Source organism: Taudactylus pleione, unplaced genomic scaffold (assembly GCF_031769625.1).
Source record: "Taudactylus pleione unplaced genomic scaffold, aTauple2 ptg003901l, whole genome shotgun sequence".
NCBI lineage: Eukaryota > Metazoa > Chordata > Amphibia > Anura > Myobatrachidae > Taudactylus > Taudactylus pleione.
In genome coordinates this window covers 844-24,191 of record NW_028288215.1, presented here as the reverse complement: position 1 = coordinate 24,191, position 23,348 = coordinate 844, and the positions used below count along the sequence as shown (strand labels likewise).

Sequence of the window (23,348 nt, the reverse complement as noted above, 5' to 3'; positions counted from 1 at the left end):
GATGAGTTTGTTCTGTTACTTTGTTCTCAGACTATTACATTGGGCGAGTTTCTTCTATTACTTTGTTCTCAGCCTATTACATTGGGATGAGTTTGTTCAGTTACTTTGTTCTCAGACTATTACATTGGGCGAGTTTCTTCTATTACTTTGTTCTCAGACTATTACATTGGGCGAGTTTGTTCTGTTACTTTGTTCTCAGACTATTACATTGGGCGAGTTTCTTCTATTACTTTGTTCTCAGCCTATTACATTGGGATGAGTTTGTTCAGTTACTTTGTTCTCAGACTATTACATTGGGCGAGTTTGTTCTGTTACATTGTTCTCAGACTATTACATTGGGCGAGTTTGTTCAGTTACTTTGTTCTCAGACTATTACATTGGGATGAGTTTGTTCAGTTACTTTGTTCTCAGACTATTACATTGGGATGAGTTTGTTCTGTTACTTTGTTCTCAGACTATTACATCTGGATGAGTTTGTTCTGTTACTTTGTTCTCAGACTATTACATTGGGATGAGTTTGTTCTGTTACTTTGTTCTCAGACTATTACATTGGGATGAGTTTGTTCTGTTGCTTTGTTCTCAGACTATTACATTGGGCGAGTTTGTTCTGTTACTTTGTTCTCAGCCTATTACATTGGGATGAGTTTGTTCTGTTACTTTGTTCTCAGCCTATTACATTGGGATGAGTTTGTTCTGTTACTTTGTTCTCAGCCTATTACACTGGGCGAGTTTGTTCTGTTACTTTGTTCTCAGACTATTACATTGGGCGAGTTTGTTCAGTTACTTTGTTCTCAGACTATTACATTGGGATGAGTTTGTTCTGTTACTTTGTTCTCAGACTATTACATTGGGATGAGTTTCTTCTATTACTTTGTTCTCAGCCTATTACATTGGGATGAGTTTGTTCAGTTACTTTGTTCTCAGACTATTACATTGGGATGAGTTTGTTCTGTTACATTGTTCTCAGACTATTACATTGGGCGAGTTTGTTCAGTTACTTTGTTCTCAGACTATTACATTGGGATGAGTTTGTTCTGTTACTTTGTTCTCAGACTATTACATTGGGCGAGTTTCTTCTATTACTTTGTTCTCAGCCTATTACATTGGGATGAGTTTGTTCAGTTACTTTGTTCTCAGACTATTACATTGGGATGAGTTTGTTCTGTTACATTGTTCTCAGACTATTACATTGGGCGAGTTTGTTCAGTTACTTTGTTCTCAGACTATTACATTGGGCGAGTTTCTTCTGTTACTTTGTTCTCAGACTATTACATCTGGATGAGTTTGTTCTGTTACTTTGTTCTCAGACTATTACATTGGGATGAGTTTGTTCTGTTACTTTGTTCTCAGACTATTACATTGGGATGAGTTTGTTCTGTTGCTTTGTTCTCAGACTATTACATTGGGCGAGTTTGTTCTGTTACTTTGTTCTCAGACTATTACATTGGGGCGAGTTTCTTCTGTTACTTTGTTCTCAGACTATTACATTGGGATGAGTTTGTTCTGTTACTTTGTTCTCAGACTATTACATTGGGATGAGTTTGTTCTGTTACTTTGTTCTCAGACTATTACATTGGGATGAGTTTGTTCTGTTACTTTGTTCTCAGACTATTACATTGGGCGAGTTTGTTCTGTTACTTTGTTCTCAGACTATTACATTGGGATGAGTTTGTTCTGTTACTTTGTTCTCAGACTATTACATTGGAAGAGTTTGTTCAGTTACTTTGTTCTCAGACTATTACATTGGGATGAGTTTGTTCTGTTGCTTTTTTCTCAGCCTATTACATTGGGCGAGTTTGTTCTGTTACTTTGTTCTCAGACTATTACATTGGGAAGAGTTTGTTCTGTTACTTTGTTCTCAGCCTATTACATTGGGATGAGTTTGTTCTGTTACTTTGTTCTCAGACTATTACATTGGGATGAGTTTGTTCTGTTACTTTGTTCTCAGACTATTACATTGGGCGAGTTTCTTCTATTACTTTGTTCTCAGCCTATTACATTGGGATGAGTTTGTTCAGTTACTTTGTTCTCAGACTATTACATTGGGCGAGTTTCTTCTATTACTTTGTTCTCAGACTATTACATTGGGCGAGTTTGTTCTGTTACTTTGTTCTCAGACTATTACATTGGGCGAGTTTCTTCTATTACTTTGTTCTCAGCCTATTACATTGGGATGAGTTTGTTCAGTTACTTTGTTCTCAGACTATTACATTGGGCGAGTTTGTTCTGTTACATTGTTCTCAGACTATTACATTGGGCGAGTTTGTTCAGTTACTTTGTTCTCAGACTATTACATTGGGATGAGTTTGTTCAGTTACTTTGTTCTCAGACTATTACATTGGGATGAGTTTGTTCTGTTACTTTGTTCTCAGACTATTACATCTGGATGAGTTTGTTCTGTTACTTTGTTCTCAGACTATTACATTGGGATGAGTTTGTTCTGTTACTTTGTTCTCAGACTATTACATTGGGATGAGTTTGTTCTGTTGCTTTGTTCTCAGACTATTACATTGGGCGAGTTTGTTCTGTTACTTTGTTCTCAGCCTATTACATTGGGATGAGTTTGTTCTGTTACTTTGTTCTCAGCCTATTACATTGGGATGAGTTTGTTCTGTTACTTTGTTCTCAGCCTATTACACTGGGCGAGTTTGTTCTGTTACTTTGTTCTCAGACTATTACATTGGGCGAGTTTGTTCAGTTACTTTGTTCTCAGACTATTACATTGGGATGAGTTTGTTCTGTTACTTTGTTCTCAGACTATTACATTGGGATGAGTTTCTTCTATTACTTTGTTCTCAGCCTATTACATTGGGATGAGTTTGTTCAGTTACTTTGTTCTCAGACTATTACATTGGGATGAGTTTGTTCTGTTACATTGTTCTCAGACTATTACATTGGGCGAGTTTGTTCAGTTACTTTGTTCTCAGACTATTACATTGGGATGAGTTTGTTCTGTTACTTTGTTCTCAGACTATTACATTGGGCGAGTTTCTTCTATTACTTTGTTCTCAGCCTATTACATTGGGATGAGTTTGTTCAGTTACTTTGTTCTCAGACTATTACATTGGGATGAGTTTGTTCTGTTACATTGTTCTCAGACTATTACATTGGGCGAGTTTGTTCAGTTACTTTGTTCTCAGACTATTACATTGGGCGAGTTTCTTCTGTTACTTTGTTCTCAGACTATTACATCTGGATGAGTTTGTTCTGTTACTTTGTTCTCAGACTATTACATTGGGATGAGTTTGTTCTGTTACTTTGTTCTCAGACTATTACATTGGGATGAGTTTGTTCTGTTGCTTTGTTCTCAGACTATTACATTGGGCGAGTTTGTTCTGTTACTTTGTTCTCAGACTATTACATTGGGGCGAGTTTCTTCTGTTACTTTGTTCTCAGACTATTACATTGGGATGAGTTTGTTCTGTTACTTTGTTCTCAGACTATTACATTGGGATGAGTTTGTTCTGTTACTTTGTTCTCAGACTATTACATTGGGATGAGTTTGTTCTGTTACTTTGTTCTCAGACTATTACATTGGGCGAGTTTGTTCTGTTACTTTGTTCTCAGACTATTACATTGGGATGAGTTTGTTCTGTTACTTTGTTCTCAGACTATTACATTGGAAGAGTTTGTTCAGTTACTTTGTTCTCAGACTATTACATTGGGATGAGTTTGTTCTGTTGCTTTTTTCTCAGCCTATTACATTGGGCGAGTTTGTTCTGTTACTTTGTTCTCAGACTATTACATTGGGAAGAGTTTGTTCTGTTACTTTGTTCTCAGCCTATTACATTGGGATGAGTTTGTTCTGTTACTTTGTTCTCAGACTATTACATTGGGATGAGTTTGTTCTGTTACTTTGTTCTCAGACTATTACATTGGGCGAGTTTCTTCTATTACTTTGTTCTCAGCCTATTACATTGGGATGAGTTTGTTCAGTTACTTTGTTCTCAGACTATTACATTGGGCGAGTTTCTTCTATTACTTTGTTCTCAGACTATTACATTGGGCGAGTTTGTTCTGTTACTTTGTTCTCAGACTATTACATTGGGCGAGTTTCTTCTATTACTTTGTTCTCAGCCTATTACATTGGGATGAGTTTGTTCAGTTACTTTGTTCTCAGACTATTACATTGGGCGAGTTTGTTCTGTTACATTGTTCTCAGACTATTACATTGGGCGAGTTTGTTCAGTTACTTTGTTCTCAGACTATTACATTGGGATGAGTTTGTTCAGTTACTTTGTTCTCAGACTATTACATTGGGATGAGTTTGTTCTGTTACTTTGTTCTCAGACTATTACATCTGGATGAGTTTGTTCTGTTACTTTGTTCTCAGACTATTACATTGGGATGAGTTTGTTCTGTTACTTTGTTCTCAGACTATTACATTGGGATGAGTTTGTTCTGTTGCTTTGTTCTCAGACTATTACATTGGGCGAGTTTGTTCTGTTACTTTGTTCTCAGCCTATTACATTGGGATGAGTTGTTCTGTTACTTTGTTCTCAGCCTATTACATTGGGATGAGTTTGTTCTGTTACTTTGTTCTCAGCCTATTACACTGGGCGAGTTTGTTCTGTTACTTTGTTCTCAGCCTATTACACTGGGCGAGTTTGTTCTGTTACTTTGTTCTCAGACTATTACATTGGGCGAGTTTGTTCAGTTACTTTGTTCTCAGACTATTACATTGGGATGAGTTTGTTCTGTTACTTTGTTCTCAGACTATTACATTGGGATGAGTTTCTTCTATTACTTTGTTCTCAGCCTATTACATTGGGATGAGTTTGTTCAGTTACTTTGTTCTCAGACTATTACATTGGGATGAGTTTGTTCTGTTACATTGTTCTCAGACTATTACATTGGGCGAGTTTGTTCAGTTACTTTGTTCTCAGACTATTACATTGGGATGAGTTTGTTCTGTTACTTTGTTCTCAGACTATTACATTGGGCGAGTTTCTTCTATTACTTTGTTCTCAGCCTATTACATTGGGATGAGTTTGTTCAGTTACTTTGTTCTCAGACTATTACATTGGGATGAGTTTGTTCTGTTACATTGTTCTCAGACTATTACATTGGGCGAGTTTGTTCAGTTACTTTGTTCTCAGACTATTACATTGGGCGAGTTTCTTCTGTTACTTTGTTCTCAGACTATTACATCTGGATGAGTTTGTTCTGTTACTTTGTTCTCAGACTATTACATTGGGATGAGTTTGTTCTGTTACTTTGTTCTCAGACTATTACATTGGGATGAGTTTGTTCTGTTGCTTTGTTCTCAGACTATTACATTGGGCGAGTTTGTTCTGTTACTTTGTTCTCAGCCTATTACATTGGGATGAGTTTGTTCTGTTACTTTGTTCTCAGCCTATTACATTGGGATGAGTTTGTTCTGTTACTTTGTTCTCAGCCTATTACACTGGGCGAGTTTGTTCTGTTACTTTGTTCTCAGACTATTACATTGGGCGAGTTTGTTCAGTTACTTTGTTCTCAGACTATTACATTGGGATGAGTTTGTTCTGTTACTTTGTTCTCAGACTATTACATTGGGATGAGTTTCTTCTATTACTTTGTTCTCAGCCTATTACATTGGGATGAGTTTGTTCAGTTACTTTGTTCTCAGACTATTACATTGGGATGAGTTTGTTCTGTTACATTGTTCTCAGACTATTACATTGGGCGAGTTTGTTCAGTTACTTTGTTCTCAGACTATTACATTGGGATGAGTTTGTTCTGTTACTTTGTTCTCAGACTATTACATTGGGCGAGTTTCTTCTATTACTTTGTTCTCAGCCTATTACATTGGGATGAGTTTGTTCAGTTACTTTGTTCTCAGACTATTACATTGGGATGAGTTTGTTCTGTTACATTGTTCTCAGACTATTACATTGGGCGAGTTTGTTCAGTTACTTTGTTCTCAGACTATTACATTGGGATGAGTTTGTTCAGTTACTTTGTTCTCAGACTATTACATTGGGATGAGTTTGTTCAGTTACTTTGTTCTCAGACTATTACATTGGGATGAGTTTGTTCTATTACTTTGTTCTCAGACTATTACATTGGGATGAGTTTGCTCTATTACTTTGTTCTCAGACTATTACATTGGGCGAGTTTGTTCTGTTACTTTGTTCTCAGACTATTACATTGGGATGAGTTTGTTCTGTTACTTTGTTCTCAGCCTATTACATTGGGACGAGGTTGTTCTGTTGCTTTTTTCTCAGCCTATTACATTGGGCGAGTTTGTTCAGTTACTTTGTTCTCAGACTATTCCATTGGGATGAGTTTGTTCTGTTGCTTTGTTCTCAGACTATTACATTGGGATGAGTTTGTTCTGTTACTTTGTTCTCAGACTATTACATTGGGCGAGTTTGTTCTGTTACTTTGTTCTCAGACTATTACATTGGGATGAGTTTGTTCAGTTACTTTGTTCTCAGACTATTACATTGGGATGAGTTTGTTCTGTTACTTTGTTCTCAGACTATTACATTGGGCGAGTTTCTTCTGTTACTTTGTTCTCAGACTATTACATTGGGGCGAGTTTCTTCTGTTACTTTGTTCTCAGACTATTACATTGGGATGAGTTTGTTCTGTTACTTTGTTCTCAGACTATTACATTGGGATGAGTTTGTTCTGTTACTTTGTTCTCAGACTATTACATTGGGATGAGTTTGTTCTGTTACTTTGTTCTCAGACTATTACATTGGGATGAGTTTGTTCTGTTACTTTGTTCTCAGACTATTACATTGGGCGAGTTTCTTCTGTTACTTTGTTCTCAGACTATTACATTGGGCGAGTTTGTTCTGTTACTCTGTTCTCAGACTATTACATTGGGCGAGTTTGTTCTGTTACTTTGTTCTCAGCCTATTACATTGGGACGAGTTTGTTCTGTTGCTTTTTTCTCAGCCTATTACATTGGGCGAGTTTGTTCAGTTACTTTGTTCTCAGACTATTACATTGGGATGAGTTTGTTCTGTTGCTTTCTTCTCAGACTATTACATTGGGATGAGTTTGTTCTGTTACTTTGTTCTCAGACTATTACATTGGGCGAGTTTGTTCTGTTACTTTGTTCTCAGACTATTACATTGGGATGAGTTTGTTCAGTTACTTTGTTCTCAGACTATTACATTGGGATGAGTTTGTTCTGTTACTTTGTTCTCAGACTATTACATTGGGCGAGTTTCTTCTGTTACTTTGTTCTCAGACTATTACATTGGGGCGAGTTTCTTCTGTTACTTTGTTCTCAGACTATTACATTGGGATGAGTTTGTTCTGTTACTTTGTTCTCAGACTATTACATTGGGATGAGTTTGTTCTGTTACTTTGTTCTCAGACTATTACATTGGGATGAGTTTGTTCTGTTACTTTGTTCTCAGACTATTACATTGGGATGAGTTTGTTCTGTTACTTTGTTCTCAGACTATTACATTGGGCGAGTTTCTTCTGTTACTTTGTTCTCAGACTATTACATTGGGCGAGTTTCTTCTGTTACTTTGTTCTCAGACTATTACATTGGGATGAGTTTGTTCTGTTACTTTGATCTGACTATTACATTGGGCAAGTTTGCTCTGTTACTTTGTTCTCAGACTATTACATTGGGATGAGTTTCTTCTGTTACTTTGTTCTCAGACTCTATTACATTGGGCGAGTTTCTTCTATTACTTTGTTCTCAGACTATTACATTGGGCGAGTTTCTTCTATTACTTTGTTCTCAGACTATTACACTGGGATGAGTTTGTTCTGTTACTTTGTTCTCAGACTATTACATTGGACAAGTTTGTTCTTTTACTTTGTTCTCAGACTATTACATTGGGATGAGTTTGTTCTGTTACTTTGTTCTCAGACTATTACATTGGGCGAGTTTGTTCTGTTACTTTGTTCTCAGACTATTACATTGGGATGAGTTTGTTCTGTTACTTTGTTCTCAGACTATTACATTGGAAGAGTTTGTTTAGTTACTTTGTTCTCAGACTATTACATTGGGATGAGTTTGTTCTGTTGCTTTGTTCTCAGACTATTACATTGGGACGAGTTTGTTCTGTTACTTTGTTCTCAGACTATTACATTGGGATGAGTTTGTTCTGTTACATTGTTCTCAGACTATTACATTGGGATGAGTTTCTTCTGTTACTTTGTTCTCAGACTATTACATTGGGATGAGTTTGTTCTGTTACTTTGTTCTCAGACTATTACATTGGGATGAGTTTGTTCTGTTACTTTGTTCTCAGACTATTACATTGGGCGAGTTTGTTCTGTTACATTGTTCTCAGACTATTACATTGGGATGAGTTTCTTCTGTTACTTTGTTCTCAGACTATTACATTGGGCGAGTTTGTTCTGTTACATTGTTCTCAGACTATTACATTGGGCGAGTTTGTTCTGTTACATTGTTCTCAGACTATTACATTGGGATGAGTTTGTTCTGTTACTTTGTTCTCAGACTATTACATTGGGCGAGTTTGCTCTATTACTTTGTTCTCAGACTATTACATTGGGATGAGTTTGTTCTGTTACTTTGTTCTCAGCCTATTACATTGGGCGAGTTTGTTCAGTTACTTTGTTCTCAGACTATTACATTGGGATGAGTTTGTTCTGTTACTTTGTTCTCAGACTATTACATTGGGATGAGTTTGTTCTGTTACTTTGTTCTCAGACTATTACATTGGGATGAGTTTGTTCTGTTGCTTTTTTCTCAGCCTATTACATTGGGCGAGTTTGTTCAGTTACTTTGTTCTCAGACTATTACATTGGGATGAGTTTGTTCTGTTACTTTGTTCTCAGACTATTACATTGGGATGAGTTTGTTCTGTTGCTTTGTTCTCAGACTATTACATTGGGATGAGTTTGTTCTGTTACTTTGTTCTCAGACTATTACATTGGGACGAGTTTGTTCTGTTGCTTTTTTCTCAGCCTATTACATTGGGCGAGTTTGTTCTGTTACTTTGTTCTCAGACTATTACATTGGGATGAGTTTGTTCAGTTACTTTGTTCTCAGACTATTACATTGGGATGAGTTTGTTCTGTTACTTTGTTCTCAGACTATTACATTGGGATGAGTTTGTTCTGTTACTTTGTTCTCAGACTAGTACATTGGGATGAGTTTCTTCTGTTACTTTGTTCTCAGACTATTACATTGGGATGAGTTTCTTCTATTACTTTGTTCTCAGCCTATTACATTGGGCGAGTTTGTTCTGTTACTTTGTTCTCAGACTATTACATTGGGCGAGTTTGTTCTGTTACTTTGTTCTCAGACTATTACATTGGGCGAGTTTCTTCTGTTACTTTGTTCTCAGACTATTACATTGGTGCGAGTTTCTTCTGTTACTTTGTTCTCAGACTATTACATTGGGATGAGTTTGTTCTGTTACTTTGTTCTCAGACTATTACATTGGGATGAGTTTGTTCTGTTACTTTGTTCTCAGACTATTACATTGGGATGAGTTTGTTCTGTTACTTTGTTCTCAGACTATTACATTGGGCGAGTTTCTTCTGTTACTTTGTTCTCAGACTATTACATTGGGCGAGTTTCTTCTGTTACTTTGTTCTCAGACTATTACATTGGGATGAGTTTGTTCTGTTACTTTGATCTGACTATTACATTGGGCAAGTTTGCTCTGTTACTTTGTTCTCAGACTATTACATTGGGATGAGTTTCTTCTGTGACTTTGTTCTCAGACTCTATTACATTGGGCGAGTTTCTTCTATTACTTTGTTCTCAGACTATTACATTGGGCGAGTTTCTTCTATTACTTTGTTCTCAGACTATTACATTGGGATGAGTTTGTTCTGTTACTTTGTTCTCAGACTATTACATTGGGATGAGTTTGTTCTGTTACTTTGTTCTCAGACTATTACATTGGGCGAGTTTGTTCTGTTACTTTGTTCTCAGACTATTACATTGGGATGAGTTTGTTCTGTTACTTTGTTCTCAGACTATTACATTGGAAGAGTTTGTTTAGTTACTTTGTTCTCAGACTATTACATTGGGATGAGTTTGTTCTGTTGCTTTGTTCTCAGACTATTACATTGGGATGAGTTTGTTCTGTTACTTTGTTCTCAGACTATTACATTGGGATGAGTTTGTTCTGTTACTTTGTTCTCAGACTATTACATTGGGCGAGTTTGTTCTGTTACATTGTTCTCAGACTATTACATTGGGATGAGTTTCTTCTGTTACTTTGTTCTCAGACTATTACATTGGGATGAGTTTGTTCTGTTACTTTGTTCTCAGACTATTACATTGGGATGAGTTTGTTCTGTTACTTTGTTCTCAGACTATTACATTGGGCGAGTTTGTTCTGTTACATTGTTCTCAGACTATTACATTGGGATGAGTTTCTTCTGTTACTTTGTTCTCAGACTATTACATTGGGCGAGTTTGTTCTGTTACATTGTTCTCAGACTATTACATTGGGCGAGTTTGTTCTGTTACATTGTTCTCAGACTATTACATTGGGATGAGTTTGTTCTGTTACTTTGTTCTCAGACTATTACATTGGGCGAGTTTGCTCTATTACTTTGTTCTCAGACTATTACATTGGGATGAGTTTGTTCTGTTACTTTGTTCTCAGACTATTACATTGGGATGAGTTTGCTCTATTACTTTGTTCTCAGACTATTACATTGGGATGAGTTTGTTCTGTTACTTTGTTCTCAGCCTATTACATTGGGATGAGTTTGTTCTGTTACTTTGTTCTCAGACTATTACATTGGGATGAGTTTGTTCTGTTACTTTGTTCTCAGACTATTACATTGGGATGAGTTTGTTCTGTTACTTTGTTCTCAGACTATTACATTGGGATGAGTTTGTTCTGTTACTTTGTTCTCAGACTATTACATTGGGCGAGTTTCTTCTGTTACTTTGTTCTCAGACTATTACATTGGGATGAGTTTGTTCTGTTACTTTGATCTGACTATTACATTGGGCAAGTTTGCTCTGTTACTTTGTTCTCAGACTATTACATTGGGATGAGTTTCTTCTGTTACTTTGTTCTCAGACTATTACATTGGGATGAGTTTCTTCTATTACTTTGTTCTCAGACTATTACATTGGGCGAGTTTGTTCTGTTACTTTGTTCTCAGACTATTACATTGGGATGAGTTTGTTCAGTTACTTTGTTCTCAGACTATTACATTGGGCGAGTTTGTTCAGTTACTTTGTTCTCAGACTATTACATTGGGATGAGTTTGTTCTGTTGCTTTTTTCTCAGCCTATTACATTGGGCGAGTTTGTTCTGTTACTTTGTTCTCAGACTATTACATTGGGAAGAGTTTGTTCTGTTACTTTGTTCTCAGCCTATTACATTGGGATGAGTTTGTTCTGTTACTTTGTTCTCAGACTATTACATTGGGATGAGTTTGTTCTGTTACTTTGTTCTCAGACTATTACATTGGGCGAGTTTCTTCTATTACTTTGTTCTCAGCCTATTACATTGGGATGAGTTTGTTCAGTTACTTTGTTCTCAGACTATTACATTGGGCGAGTTTCTTCTATTACTTTGTTCTCAGACTATTACATTGGGATGAGTTTGTTCAGTTACTTTGTTCTCAGACTATTACATTGGGATGAGTTTGTTCTGTTACTTTGTTCTCAGACTATTACATTGGGCGAGTTTGTTCTGTTACTTTGTTCTCAGACTATTACATTGGGCGAGTTTCTTCTATTACTTTGTTCTCAGACTATTACATTGGGATGAGTTTGTTCAGTTACTTTGTTCTCAGACTATTACATTGGGATGAGTTTGTTCTGTTACTTTGTTCTCAGACTATTACATTGGGATGAGTTTGTTCTGTTACTTTGTTCTCAGACTATTACATTGGGATGAGTTTCTTCTATTACTTTGTTCTCAGACTATTACATTGGGATGAGTTTGTTCTGTTGCTTTTTTCTCAGCCTATTACATTGGGCGAGTTTGTTCTGTTACTTTGTTCTCAGACTATTACATTGGGATGAGTTTGTTCTGTTACTTTGTTCTCAGACTATTACATTGGGATGAGTTTGTTCAGTTACTTTGTTCTCAGACTATTACATTGGGCGAGTTTGTTCTGTTGCTTTTTTCTCAGCCTATTACATTGGGCGAGTTTGTTCTGTTACTTTGTTCTCAGACTATTACATTGGGATGAGTTTGTTCTGTTGCTTTGTTCTCAGACTATTACATTGGGATGAGTTTGTTGTTACTTTGTTCTCAGACTATTACATTGGGCGAGTTTGTTCTGTTACTTTGTTCTCAGACTATTACATTGGGATGAGTTTGTTCAGTTACTTTGTTCTCAGACTATTACATTGGGATGAGTTTGTTCTGTTACTTTGTTCTCAGACTATTACATTGGGATGAGTTTGTTCTGTTACTTTGTTCTCAGACTATTACATTGGGATGAGTTTGTTCAGTTACTTTGTTCTCAGACTATTACATTGGGCGAGTTTCTTCTATTACTTTGTTCTCAGACTATTACATTGGGATGAGTTTCTTCTATTACTTTGTTCTCAGCCTATTACATTGGGCGAGTTTGTTCTGTTACTTTGTTCTCAGACTATTACATTGGGCGAGTTTGTTCTGTTACTTTGTTCTCAGACTATTACATTGGGATGAGTTTGTTCTGTTACTTTGTTCTCAGACTATTACATTGGGATGAGTTTCTTCTGTTACTTTGTTCTCAGACTATTACATTGGGATGAGTTTGTTCTGTTACTTTGTTCTCAGACTATTACATTGGGATGAGTTTGTTCTGTTACTTTGTTCTCAGACTATTACATTGGGCGAGTTTGTTCTGTTACATTGTTCTCAGACTATTACATTGGGATGAGTTTGTTCAGTTACTTTGTTCTCAGACTATTACATTGGGATGAGTTTGTTCTGTTACTTTGTTCTCAGACTATTACATTGGGATGAGTTTGTTCTGTTACTTTGTTCTCAGACTAGTACATTGGGATGAGTTTCTTCTGTTACTTTGTTCTCAGACTATTACATTGGGATGAGTTTCTTCTATTACTTTGTTCTCAGCCTATTACATTGGGCGAGTTTGTTCTGTTACTTTGTTCTCAGACTATTACATTGGGCGAGTTTGTTCTGTTACTTTGTTCTCAGACTATTACATTGGGCGAGTTTCTTCTGTTACTTTGTTCTCAGACTATTACATTGGTGCGAGTTTCTTCTGTTACTTTGTTCTCAGACTATTACATTGGGATGAGTTTGTTCTGTTACTTTGTTCTCAGACTATTACATTGGGATGAGTTTGTTCTGTTACTTTGTTCTCAGACTATTACATTGGGATGAGTTTGTTCTGTTACTTTGTTCTCAGACTATTACATTGGGATGAGTTTGTTCTGTTACTTTGTTCTCAGACTATTACATTGGGCGAGTTTCTTCTGTTACTTTGTTCTCAGACTATTACATTGGGCGAGTTTCTTCTGTTACTTTGTTCTCAGACTATTACATTGGGATGAGTTTGTTCTGTTACTTTGATCTGACTATTACATTGGGCAAGTTTGCTCTGTTACTTTGTTCTCAGACTATTACATTGGGATGAGTTTCTTCTGTGACTTTGTTCTCAGACTCTATTACATTGGGCGAGTTTCTTCTATTACTTTGTTCTCAGACTATTACATTGGGCGAGTTTCTTCTATTACTTTGTTCTCAGACTATTACATTGGGATGAGTTTGTTCTGTTACTTTGTTCTCAGACTATTACATTGGGATGAGTTTGTTCTGTTACTTTGTTCTCAGACTATTACATTGGGCGAGTTTGTTCTGTTACTTTGTTCTCAGACTATTACATTGGGATGAGTTTGTTCTGTTACTTTGTTCTCAGACTATTACATTGGAAGAGTTTGTTTAGTTACTTTGTTCTCAGACTATTACATTGGGATGAGTTTGTTCTGTTGCTTTGTTCTCAGACTATTACATTGGGATGAGTTTGTTCTGTTACTTTGTTCTCAGACTATTACATTGGGATGAGTTTGTTCTGTTACTTTGTTCTCAGACTATTACATTGGGATGAGTTTGTTCTGTTACTTTGTTCTCAGACTATTACATTGGGCGAGTTTGTTCTGTTACATTGTTCTCAGACTATTACATTGGGATGAGTTTCTTCTATTACTTTGTTCTCAGACTATTACATTGGGCGAGTTTGTTCTGTTACTTTGTTCTCAGACTATTACATTGGGATGAGTTTGTTCAGTTACTTTGTTCTCAGACTATTACATTGGGCGAGTTTGTTCAGTTACTTTGTTCTCAGACTATTACATTGGGATGAGTTTGTTCTGTTGCTTTTTTCTCAGCCTATTACATTGGGCGAGTTTGTTCTGTTACTTTGTTCTCAGACTATTACATTGGGAAGAGTTTGTTCTGTTACTTTGTTCTCAGCCTATTACATTGGGATGAGTTTGTTCTGTTACTTTGTTCTCAGACTATTACATTGGGATGAGTTTGTTCTGTTACTTTGTTCTCAGACTATTACATTGGGCGAGTTTCTTCTATTACTTTGTTCTCAGCCTATTACATTGGGATGAGTTTGTTCAGTTACTTTGTTCTCAGACTATTACATTGGGCGAGTTTCTTCTATTACTTTGTTCTCAGACTATTACATTGGGATGAGTTTGTTCAGTTACTTTGTTCTCAGACTATTACATTGGGATGAGTTTGTTCTGTTACTTTGTTCTCAGACTATTACATTGGGCGAGTTTGTTCTGTTACTTTGTTCTCAGACTATTACATTGGGCGAGTTTCTTCTATTACTTTGTTCTCAGCCTATTACATTGGGATGAGTTTGTTCAGTTACTTTGTTCTCAGACTATTACATTGGGCGAGTTTGTTCTGTTACATTGTTCTCAGACTATTACATTGGGCGAGTTTGTTCAGTTACTTTGTTCTCAGACTATTACATTGGGATGAGTTTGCTCTATTACTTTGTTCTCAGACTATTACATTGGGATGAGTTTGTTCTGTTACTTTGTTCTCAGCCTATTACATTGGGATGAGTTTGTTCTGTTGCTTTTTTCTCAGCCTATTACATTGGGATGAGTTTGTTCTGTTACTTTGTTCTCAGACTATTACATTGGGATGAGTTTGTTCTGTTACTTTGTTCTCAGACTATTACATTGGGATGAGTTTGTTCTGTTGCTTTGTTCTCAGACTATTACATTGGGATGAGTTTGTTCTGTTGCTTTGTTCTCAGACTATTACATTGGGATGAGTTTGTTCTGTTGCTTTGTTCTCAGACTATTACATTGGGATGAGTTTGTTCTGTTACTTTGTTCTCAGACTATTACATTGGGATGAGTTTGTTCTGTTACTTTGTTCTCAGACTATTACATTGGGACGAGTTTGTTCTGTTGCTTTTTTCTCAGCCTATTACATTGGGCGAGTTTGTTCTGTTACTTTGTTCTCAGACTATTACATTGGGATGAGTTTGTTCAGTTACTTTGTTCTCAGACTATTACATTGGGATGAGTTTGTTCTGTTACTTTGTTCTCAGACTATTACATTGGGATGAGTTTGTTCTGTTACTTTGTTCTCAGACTATTACATTGGGATGAGTTTCTTCTATTACTTTGTTCTCAGACTATTACATTGGGATGAGTTTGTTCTGTTGCTTTTTTCTCAGCCTATTACATTGGGCGAGTTTGTTCTGTTACTTTGTTCTCAGACTATTACATTGGGATGAGTTTGTTCTGTTACTTTGTTCTCAGACTATTACATTGGGATGAGTTTGTTCAGTTACTTTGTTCTCAGACTATTACATTGGGCGAGTTTGTTCTGTTGCTTTTTTCTCAGCCTATTACATTGGGCGAGTTTGTTCTGTTACTTTGTTCTCAGACTATTACATTGGGATGAGTTTGTTCTGTTGCTTTGTTCTCAGACTATTACATTGGGATGAGTTTGTTGTTACTTTGTTCTCAGACTATTACATTGGGCGAGTTTGTTCTGTTACTTTGTTCTCAGACTATTACATTGGGATGAGTTTGTTCAGTTACTTTGTTCTCAGACTATTACATTGGGATGAGTTTGTTCTGTTACTTTGTTCTCAGACTATTACATTGGGATGAGTTTGTTCTGTTACTTTGTTCTCAGACTATTACATTGGGATGAGTTTGTTCAGTTACTTTGTTCTCAGACTATTACATTGGGCGAGTTTCTTCTATTACTTTGTTCTCAGACTATTACATTGGGATGAGTTTCTTCTATTACTTTGTTCTCAGCCTATTACATTGGGCGAGTCTGTTCTGTTACTTTGTTCTCAGACTATTACATTGGGCGAGTTTGTTCTGTTACTTTGTTCTCAGACTATTACATTGGGATGAGTTTGTTCTGTTACTTTGTTCTCAGACTATTACATTGGGATGAGTTTGTTCAGTTACTTTGTTCTCAGACTATTACATTGGGATGAGTTTGTTCTGTTACTTTGTTCTCAGACTATTACATTGGGATGAGTTTGTTCTGTTACTTTGTTCTCAGACTATTACATTGGGCGAGTTTGTTCTGTTACTTTGTTCTCAGACTATTACATTGGGATGAGTTTCTTCTATTACTTTGTTCTCAGCCTATTACATTGGGATGAGTTTGTTCAGTTACTTTGTTCTCAGACTATTACATTAGGATGAGTTTGTTCTGTTACATTGTTCTCAGACTATTACATTGGGCGAGTTTGTTCAGTTACTTTGTTCTCAGACTATTACATTGGGATGAGTTTGTTCTGTTACTTTGTTCTCAGACTATTACATTGGGCGAGTTTCTTCTATTACTTTGTTCTCAGCCTATTACATTGGGATGAGTTTGTTCAGTTACTTTGTTCTCAGACTATTACATTGGGATGAGTTTGTTCTGTTACATTGTTCTCAGACTATTACATTGGGCGAGTTTGTTCAGTTACTTTGTTCTCAGACTATTACATTGGGATGAGTTTGTTCAGTTACTTTGTTCTCAGACTATTACATTGGGATGAGTTTGTTCAGTTACTTTGTTCTCAGACTATTACATTGGGATGAGTTTGTTCTGTTACTTTGTTCTCAGACTATTACATTGGGATGAGTTTGTTCTGTTACTTTGTTCTCAGACTATTCCATTGGGATGAGTTTGTTCTGTTACTTTGTTCTCAGACTATTACATTGGGCGAGTTTGTTCTGTTACATTGTTCTCAGACTATTACATTGGGCGAGTTTGTTCTGTTACATTGTTCTCAGACTATTACATTGGGATGAGTTTCTTCTATTACTTTGTTCTCAGACTATTACATTGGGATGAGTTTGTTCAGTTACTTTGTTCTCAGACTATTACATTGGGATGAGTTTGTTCTGTTACTTTGTTCTCAGACTATTACATTGGGATGAGTTTGTTCTGTTACTTTGTTCTCAGACTATTACATTGGGACGAGTTTGTTCTGTTGCTTTTTTCTCAGCCTATTACATTGGGCGAGTTTGTTCTGTTACTTTGTTCTCAGACTATTACATTGGGATGAGTTTCTTCTATTACTTTGTTCTCAGCCTATTACATTGGGCGAGTTTGTTCTGTTACTTTGTTCTCAGACTATTACATTGGGCGAGTTTGTTCTGTTACTTTGTTCTCAGACTATTACATTGGGCGATTTTCTTCGGTTACTTTGCTCTCAGACTCCATTATTTTGGCCGAGTTTAAAATGTGTGAGAAAACTGACATTTTCTAAGCTCTCACCCGATTACATTTGGCCCATGGTGTGCTTTAGTTTTTGTTTTTGCAAATGGAATTTACTAACATTTAAAAAAATATTTTCCAATCACTTTCTGCTTTTGCCACCCATCCTCCCTGGCCTTTTAGCTATAGTCCTTACCTATAACATATTCTGATTGTGTCCAAGAGAAACTGTACACCGTACTTTTTGCGGAAGAGTTTTCGGCTGTCTTTGATAATGGTTGACAAGTACTGTATGTGTCCTGCAACAAGAGGAAGGCAAGAGATCGTAAGCTCATATACAGAGTCCGAAGTGCACTCAGCCCACAATGACACCAGTGCAGGGTCCAGACAGACAACATTCACTGGTCTAAGTGCCGCAGTGACACAGAATTCAGCATCCACAACACAGGTACACGTATAGGATCTCCCGTGGGAGCGTTATACACTGACAGCATGGACACCATACACAGGTACACGTATAGGATCTCCCGTGGGAGCGTTATACACTGACAGCACAGACACCATACACAGGTACACGTATAGTATCTCCCGTGAGAGCGTTATACACGGACACCATACACAGGTACACGTATAGGATCTCCCGTGGGAGCGTTATACACTGACAGCACGGACACCATACACAGGTACACGTATAGGATCTCCCGTGGGAGCGTTATACACTGACAGCACGGACACCATACACAGGTACACGTATAGTATCTCCCGTGAGAGCGTTATACACGGACAGCACGGACACCATACACAGGTACACGTATAGTATCTCCCGTGAGAGCGTTATACACGGACACCATACACAGGTACACGTATAGGGTCTCCCGTGGGAGCGTTATACACTGACAGCACGGACACCATACACAGGTACACGTATAGTATCTCCCGTGAGAGCGTTATACACGGACAGCACGGACACCATACACAGGTACACGTATAGTATCTCCCGTGAGAGCGTTATACACGGACAGCACGGACACCATACACAGGTACACGTATAGTATCTCCCGTGAGAGCGTTATACACGGACAGCACGGACACCATACACAGGTACACGTATAGTATCTCCCGTGAGAGCGTTATACACGGACAGCACGGACTCGGACGGGGTTTTGGAGGTTCTGATGCTCTTGGATTAAAACATCACAGAACTCAGCGTCATCCGCTACCAATAATTTACACTTTTACCTGTAATAACCAGATCCAATACCATCACATATTCCCCAGTGTTTGAAATTTTGTGCATATACTTTATATACAAAGTAGTGTCACCTTCACAGTTACCCTTATTCACACCGTGTACTCATAGAAACGCTTACCGATTCGGAAGGGAAAGTCGCCGCGATTCCAGATGCGGAAATTGAAGAGGAGATGCTGGTACATCTGCTGCAGCAGCGCAGAATTCTTCTCCACAGAAACCTGCTCCATCAGCAGCTGGACGCCCATCAGTACATTCACATCCATGAGGTGCTCTGGTACCTGGGAAGCAGGACAGCGTAACAATAATATATAGCATCCATCCCGTATACAAGACGCAGCTTCAAACACTCTCTAATGTATACACTGTATCCCGGGGCAGACGCGATGCGGTCCACAATCCACAAAGCCACCAGGGAACTGGAGTATGTACACATTGGCTGAGGAACCGAAATTACCACCAACGATGGTTCAGAGACCCTGGAAACGCTGCCCTTAGCGCCCCGGCTTGTACTATGTTCTATCAAACACTGTTATGGTCAATACACACGGTCAGATCCGTCAGGTGAACGATTTCAGACAGTATTAAAATTAATGAAATCGTGAAAATCTGACAGCAAACACATCAGGTGTCAGATATCGTTATCTGACAGGCGGGAACGCGCATACTTCATCGTTGCACACGTCAGATTTTCTTTCAGATATGAATGGTTGAAAGATTTTTAAAATCGTTATCGTTCATATCTGACAACAAATCCGACCGTGTGTATGCACCATTAGTATAACGGTATGTAAACACTACGTGCACACTGGATGCCGCAAACGCCATTTCTGGTTCTCGCTAAGTTCTAGGTCTTTACCCTATGGACCCTCAGTGTGACTTATAATAAAGGCAGCACCAGCAGTGTACCACGGGGGCATATACATGCGAATACATACTGCACATTGTGTAACTACGTCACTATAGTCCTCTGCCCTACACGGCCCTAAATAAATACATTATCACATAAAGCCTTTTGTATGATGTAAGTATAATAATATGAGCCCAGGAGAGAGACCAGTAAGAGTCCCGAGAACGTCCTAGGTGCGGTCTGTGTAACACTGGAGCGAGCATTACACCGCGCACCCTGCGTCTCTCCAGCTCAGGACATTTGTACACAGCCTGCGCGCTCTCTCTAGGCATAGAAGATAAAACTAAAGCTATATATTAGAAAAGTGACAAACTTATGCTGCCCTCACACAATCAGATTGGATCAATGTAATCTCTTCTAGGGATGGACATCAGAAGCCAGACATCGAACGGTTGCCAGGCTTCCGAAATCAAATCCAGCGATGCGATGGCAACTAGCCACCGCATCACAACCATTCCACAGTATAACTGTGCGCAGAAGCCATCATAGCTTCGTGCATACGCACTTAAGATAAAAGGAGGCGGAGCCTCTGGAAATGGGGGTGGGGCCTCATGGCACCGCAATTTATGTTACTGTGGGGGCGTGCCCAGCACCCTCTGAAGTGCGGAGCTGCCCCCATGCTCCCCCACTGTGAATAGATGCTGGGCGCAAAGCATCTATTTTCCTGCTGCTGACCCGCTGCTCTGCTATGCTCCGCCCACAGCCAGCCATCGCATGGGCATCGGAAAGCTGCTATTGAATTCCCGCTAGTCGATGGAAAAAGTACTTCCATCGAATCGGAAACATTGATTAATAACCATCGGCTTCCGATGTCCATCCCTATTATTTCCTGCTATGTGAGCAATTTGGTCACGCACAGAGGAAGGGCCAACGGCAAAGAAGCGATCCGATTACAAAGATCCAATAAGATCTGTGCGCAAATAAAAGTGACAAGATGGTGCTGACCTCAGATCTGTTCATGGCAGTCCTTGGGCAGCCTGATAACGCTGAATATATCCAATTAAGTAAAATTTACTGCTATTTAGATTGTGACCTTAAATGTGACTTTCATATAATGCAACTTGTATTATAGGAAAATGGGAACATAAACCAGAGCAATGGGCCGCGATTCAGTACTGTACCTTCTGCAGCAGCGCGCCTAATGTGGCGGCTCCGTGTGCGTGTATGAAGTTCTCCTGGTTGATTGGATGTCGCTGAATAAAGTGTTTCACCAGCAAAACAAAAGTAGCTACAATGTTTTTTTCCAGACGAGCCTCTGCAACATAAGAGACACAGGATGACCTAAATAACTATGTAATAAGTAACACAGACATAATACATCTGCTCAGGTAAATGGGGCGCAGGGCCCTGGTGACTGGAACCCGTCAGTGACGGAAACACCCACCCAAACGTGACCGTTATATGCACAAATGACCTTTATCATTATCATCTGTATGAGGCTTCCAGCAAACCTGCACTCACACAATTCCTATATATACACTACATTGCATTTATAGCTCATTATTATTATCACAGGATGTTGTATGAAGGACGTAGACCTCCTCTGCAGTCCTATCACAGCTAAATCTTCCCTCTGTACTCCCCATAGATCAGTCCTGAAACGCATCCTACTCCTGCAACGATTCACTCCTCGTCATAGGTGATGAATGTTGGTCCGCCAACACGTGCGCAATACTGTAGCTATGTAATTATTTAGGTGCACATTTATTATAACAGCCTTTTATTCCCCGATGACGTCCGGGGGAATAAAAGACACACAGTGCCTGCACTGTGTGTCTGGGTACAGGTGACTGCATTAGAAGGTGCCTGCACTGTGTGTCTGGGTACAGGTGACTGCACTAGAAGGTGCCTGCACTGTGTGTCTGGGTACAGGTGACTGCACTAGAAGGTGCCTGCACTGTGTGTCTGGGTACAGGTGACTGCATTAGAAGGTGTCTGCACTGTGTGTCTGGGTACAGGTGACTGCATTAGAAGGTGCCTGCACTGTGTGTCTGGGTACAGGTGACTGCATTAGAAGGTGCCTGCACTGTGTGTCTGGGTACAGGTGGCTGCATTAGAAGGTGCCTGCACTGTGTGTCTGGGTACAGGTGACTGCACTAGAAGGTGCCTGCACTGTGTGTCTGGGTACAGGTGACTGCACTAGAAGGTGCCTGCACTGTGTGTCTGGGTACAGGTGACTGCACTAGAAGGTGCCTGCACTGTGTGTCTGGGTACAGGTGACTGCATTAGAAGGTGTCTGCACTGTGTGTCTGGGTACAGGTGACTGCACTAGAAGGTGCCTGCACTGTGTGTCTGGGTACAGGTGACTGCACTAGAAGGTGCCTGCACTGTGTGTCTGGGTACAGGTGACTGCATTAGAAGGTGTCTGCACTGTGTGTCTGGGTACAGGTGACTGCACTAGAAGGTGCCTGCACTGTGTGTCTGGGTACAGGTGACTGCACTAGAAGGTGCCTGCACTGTGTGTCTGGGTACAGGTGACTGCACTAGAAGGTGCCTGCACTGTGTGTCTGGGTACAGGTGACTGCACTAGAAGGTGCCTGCACTGTGTGTCTGGGTACAGGTGACTGCATTAGAAGGTGTCTGCACTGTGTGTCTGGGTACAGGTGACTGCACTAGAAGGTGCCTGCACTGTGTGTCTGGGTACAGGTGACTGCATTAGAAGGTGCCTGCACTGTGTGTCTGGGTACAGGTGACTTAGGGGACGGCTGCCATCCTTATAATTCGGAGAGTTGTGTGTGTTTGGTATTTTCATACTGTGTAATGCACAGATGTAATATATGGAGTAATTCATTATCTGCCCCATGTTTATACCTATACCTTCACCTGCTTCCATTACATGTTTCCCAATAGAGACTGTGCAGTCACAGGATCCAATCGGTATAGATTTCTTCACAAGCATTTTACATAATTAGGTCACAATGTACAAAGCATCCAAACCCCACTGCTAGAACGTCCTACGCAGTGAGAGATGCAGCAGTCTCTATGAGTGACTGGCAATTCGGTCACAGCCGGCTGGAATGGACCCATTAGTCCTAGCCAGGAATGACCATCACTGGATCTCACTCATTAAAACCAGAGCCGTGTGGTCTGCGATACCTCTAGTCACGCGTTTCGCTCTGTGGGTAACTGGGAAGGCTGCGCAATGTCCTCATTTACGTTATACCTGAAGCCCTTGTGGAAGACAAAACTACAAAGTCGCCCTCTGTAGGTGTTATCAGGTCGGGAGGAAGACTAAGAGACTCCGGCTTCTGACAGGCATCGTCCATGCAGCTGATCTGCTCCAGGACTGGAAATAATGTATTTATTCCCCCTATGCAGTTGATCATGTCCTGAAAGAGAAACACAGGTAAAGGTAAGAACAGAATGAAAGGACAGATATCTACTCTTCATATTCACTAACCACATAGCCGTCTCCTACAGCCAAGTCAGTGCAATGACAATCACAGCATAAACACCTCATGCTGCCACTATGCGTCTTATAATAAATGATTAGTGTGGTGTGTGTATCACTGTGTGTGTGTTTTTTATGACCCTGTGTGTATATATATGTTTTTTATGACCCTGTGTGTGTATATATATATTTTTTATGACACTGTGT

General features: G+C 39.0%; 1 protein-coding gene across 1 annotated transcript in view; it reads right to left on the bottom strand.

The window, feature by feature from the left end:
* The window catches only part of LOC148430361 (neurobeachin-like protein 1), a gene marked incomplete at both ends in the record, with an annotated part of 40,644 nt that extends 17,565 nt beyond the window's left edge, over positions 1-23,079 (bottom strand). The window contains 4 exons of the mRNA XM_088466612.1: positions 17,788-17,890; positions 18,962-19,121; positions 20,872-21,005; positions 22,914-23,079. Coding sequence (XP_088322738.1) covers positions 17,788-17,890; positions 18,962-19,121; positions 20,872-21,005; positions 22,914-23,079 — 563 coding nt within the window. The remainder of the gene's footprint in view (positions 1-17,787; positions 17,891-18,961; positions 19,122-20,871; positions 21,006-22,913) is intronic.
* Positions 23,080-23,348: the final 269 nt, after the last annotated feature.